Source organism: Micropterus dolomieu, linkage group LG23 (genome assembly GCF_021292245.1).
Source record: "Micropterus dolomieu isolate WLL.071019.BEF.003 ecotype Adirondacks linkage group LG23, ASM2129224v1, whole genome shotgun sequence".
NCBI classification, from domain to species: domain Eukaryota; kingdom Metazoa; phylum Chordata; class Actinopteri; order Centrarchiformes; family Centrarchidae; genus Micropterus; species Micropterus dolomieu.
Genome location: NC_060172.1, coordinates 3,936,521 through 3,940,670, shown reverse-complemented (window position 1 = coordinate 3,940,670; position 4,150 = coordinate 3,936,521). Strand labels below are relative to the sequence as shown.

The 4,150-nt window shown below is 47.9% G+C and overlaps 1 protein-coding gene across 1 annotated transcript in view; it reads left to right on the top strand.

The window, feature by feature from the left end:
• The first annotated feature begins 1,428 nt into the window (after positions 1–1,428).
• Positions 1,429–4,150, top strand: part of chm (CHM Rab escort protein) — a 29,909-nt gene continuing 27,187 nt past the window's right edge. The window contains exon 1 of the mRNA XM_046040474.1: positions 1,429–1,575. Coding sequence (XP_045896430.1) covers positions 1,524–1,575 — 52 coding nt within the window. The 5' untranslated portion in view covers positions 1,429–1,523. The remainder of the gene's footprint in view (positions 1,576–4,150) is intronic.

Below are 4,150 nucleotides of genomic sequence, written 5' to 3'. Positions count from 1 at the left end.
TGTTCTGGCTGCACCAGGTCACCAGATGGTCGATCTCCCACCTGTAGGCGGACTCGTCCCCACCAGAGATGAGCCCAATGAGGGTGGTGTCATCTGCAAACTTCAGGAGCTTGACAGACTGGTGACTGGAGGTGCAGCTGTTGGTGTACAGGGAGAAGAGAAGGGGGAGAGAACGCAGCCTTGAGGGGAACCGGTGCTGATGGTCCTGGAGTCAGAGACATGTTTTCTTCACGTACTGCTTCCTGTCTGTCAGGAAGTCAGTGATCCACCTGCAGGTGGAGTCAGGCACGCTCAGTTTCGGGATGATGGTGTTGAAAGCAGAGCTGAAATCCACAAACAGGATCCTGGCGTAGGTTCCTGGGGAGTCCAGGTGCTGGAGGATGTAGTGAAGCGACAGACCTGCTGGCTCTGTAGGTGAACTGCAGGGGGTCCAGGAGTGGGTCTGTGATGGATTTAAGGTGGGACAACAACAAGGTGTGTTAAAAGGACTTCATAACCGCAGAGGTCAGGGCGACGGGTCTGAAGTGGTTTTAACACTCACCAAGCGGTCAGTGAGAGCCTCGAACTGAGTCCTGAGTCTGAACTCTGCTGCTGTTGGATCATTCAGGGGACAGCTGGACTGAATGTGATCCAGGAGACCATGTGACTGTAGAGAGCCCAGTTTCACGAACCCCTAAAGGCAACACGAGGCTGAGACTGAAGTTTTATTTAGAATTTCAATCAGAGACAACAAATCAGATTCTGTTTACTGAGAGACCAGGGCCCATTTGTTCAAAAAGTTTAATCTAGATCAGAAGGATCCGGATTTGGAAATCCCATGTTTTGCTATCCCAGATCACGTAACCCATCTTACTTTTGTACCGGTTTTTCAAAGCAACATTGGATCCAGATCCAGACTTTCAGGATTTCCAGCGCTCCAGAGCACATGACACAACGTTAACGATACGAAGACCACCAGGTGGATCGGCCAGCGGGGGGTCAGACAGAAAATGTACAATAAAACAAGACAGTCAGACTGAGGTGCTGGACCAAACTGCTTCTGACTGGTTCTCATCATCCTTTCTTTGTAATGAAGGTGCAGTGATAAGTGATTAAATGCATTATTTCTGTTTGATTATTTTACGTAATGTCGAATTTATCTGCTTCATCACAGCAAAGTTTAAACAAATCAAGTGCAAACATAAATAACTGCGTATGTAGGCTGCTACATGTTCCTGGATCCGGCCTTCTGCTGGGACCAGGATAATCCAGGTGTTTTCCAGTCCTACTGAAAAGGTCTGATCCAGATCACAGCCAGGACTGGATCAGGTGATCCGGTCCGATTTCAGAATCAATCAACAACCCATTTTACTGACCCTTCAGTCACGTGGTGACAACATGTTTATTTACTTCTTCTCTGGTGTTTTACTTGTTAGTAGTGATAGTGATGGATCAGGGATGGATCAGGGATCGGTGACCGGTGACCGAGAGAGAGGAGGAGAGACGGTCCCTGTCACGTGACTCTGTGTTTCCCTGTTAACAACATGGCTGCCGAGGATCTGCCGTCTGAATTTGACATCGTCATTCTGGGCACAGGTACAGAAACACCTGCTTTTTGTTAGAGGCTGTGATCCGGGTCAGGTGTCTGAAGGGGTTTCTGTCCGCCCGGATCGGTATCCGGTCCCTAACATCCCGGAATACCGATTGATCCGGTCCGATCCGGGAACACAGGCTGGGGTTAGCATGGGCGTTAGCAAGCGGCTAACGGCCAATTCATTTTTAATGACAGCGGCTAGCAGCTAACGGCCGGGCTGCTGCGTTAGCTCCTGTAAACAAACTGCTGTTACTGTTAGCAGCGGAGCTAACCGGGCTAACGCTAGCTGCGCTAGTTTATATATAATGTCGGAGCGTTAGCCCGATGCTAACAGGCTAACAGGGCGAGCTGTGCTGCTAGCTGGTCCCGTGTTCGGCTAAAGATGCTACCTGTGTGTCATCAGGTGACTCAGCTCCTGATTGGCGGACAGCAGAGTGAACAAACTTTATGTGTAGTGTTTTTTACAGACAAACAACCTTCAGTACACAGTTATGTACTTATTACTGCGTACTGAGCCTGTACATTACTGCGTACTGCGTACTGAGCCTGTACATTACTGTGTACTGAGTACTGAGCCTGTACATTACTGTGTACTGAGTACTGAGCCTGTACATTACTGCGTACTGAGCCTGTACATTACTGCGTGCTGCGTACTGAGCCTGTACATTACTGCGTACTACGTACTGAGCCTGTACATTACTGTGTACTGCAAACTGAGCCTGTACATTACTGCGTACTGAGCCTGTACATTACTGTGTACTGAGCCTGTACATTACTGCGTACTGAGCCTGTACATTACTGCGTACTGAGCCTGTACATTACTGCGTACTGCGTACTGAGCCTATACATTACTGTGTACTGCGTACTGAGCCTGTACATTACTGCGTACTGAGTACTGAGCCTGTACATTACTGCGTACTGAGCCTGTACATTACTGCGTACTGAGCCTGTACATTACTGCGTACTGAGCCTGTACATTACTGTGTACTGCGTACTGAGCCTGTACATTACTGTGTACTGAGCCTGTACATTACTGTGTACTGAGCCTGTACATTACTGTGTACTGAGCCTGTACATTACTGTGTACTGAGCCTGTACATTACTGTGTACTGCGTACTGAGCCTGTACATTACTGTGTACTGAGCCTGTACATTACTGTGTACTGCGTACTGAGCCTGTACATTACAATGTACTGCGTACTGAGCCTGTACATTACTGTGTACTGTGTACTGAGCCTGTACATTACTGTGTACTGCGTACTGAGCCTGTACATTACTGTGTACTGCGTACTGAGCCTGTACATTACTGTGGACTGAGCCTGTACATTACTGTGTACTGCGTACTGAGCCTGTACATTACTGTGTACTGCGTACTGAGCCTGTACATTACTGTGGACTGAGCCTGTACATTACTGTGGACTGAGCCTGTACATTACTGCGTACTGCGTACTGAGCCTGTACATTACTGTGTACTGAGCCTGTACATTACTGCGTACTGCGTACTGAGCCTGTACATTACTGCGTACTGAGCCTGTACATTACTGCGTACTGAGCCTGTACATTACTGCGTACTGAGCCTCTACATTACTGCGTACTGAGCCTGTACATTACTGTGTACTGAGCCTGTACATTACTGCGTACTGCGTACTGAGCCTGTACATTACTGTGTACTGAGCCTGTACATTACTGCGTACTGAGCCTCTACATTACTGCGTACTGAGCCTCTACATTACTGCGTACTGAGCCTGTACATTACTGCGTACTGAGCCTCTACATTACTGCGTACTGAGCCTCTACATTACTGCGTACTGAGCCTGTACATTACTGCGTACTGAGCCTCTACATTACTGGGTACTGAGTACTGAGCCTCTACATTACTGGGTACTGAGTACTGAGCCTGTACATTACTGTGTACTGAGTACTGAGCCTGTACATTACTGTGTACTGAGTACTGAGCCTGTACATTACTGCGTACTGAGTACTGAGCCTGTACATTACTGCGTACTGAGTACTGAGCCTGTATATTACTGCGTACTGAGTACTGAGCCTGTATATTACTGCGTACTGAGTACTGAGCCTGTATATTACTGCGTACTGCGTACTGAGCCTGTACATTACTGCGTACTGCGTACTGAGCCTGTACATTACTGCGTACTGTGTACTGAGCCTGTACATTACTGTGTACTACGTACTGAGCCTGTACATTACTGCGTACTGAGCCTGTACATTACTGCGTACTGAGCCTGTACATTACTGCGTACTGCGTACTGAGCCTGTACGTTACTGCGTACTGAGCCTGTACATTACTGCGTACTGAGCCTGTACATTACTGCGTACTGAGTCTGTACATTACTGCGTACTGAGCCTGTACATTACTGCGTACTACGTACTGAGCCTGTATATTACTGTGTACTGCGTACTGAGCCTGTACATTACTGTGTACTGAGCCTGTACATTACTGCGTACTACGTACTGAGCCTGTACATTACTGCGTACTGAGCCTGTACATTACTGTGTACTGAGCCTGTACATTACTGCGTACTACGTACTGAGCCTGTACATTACTGCGTACTGAGCC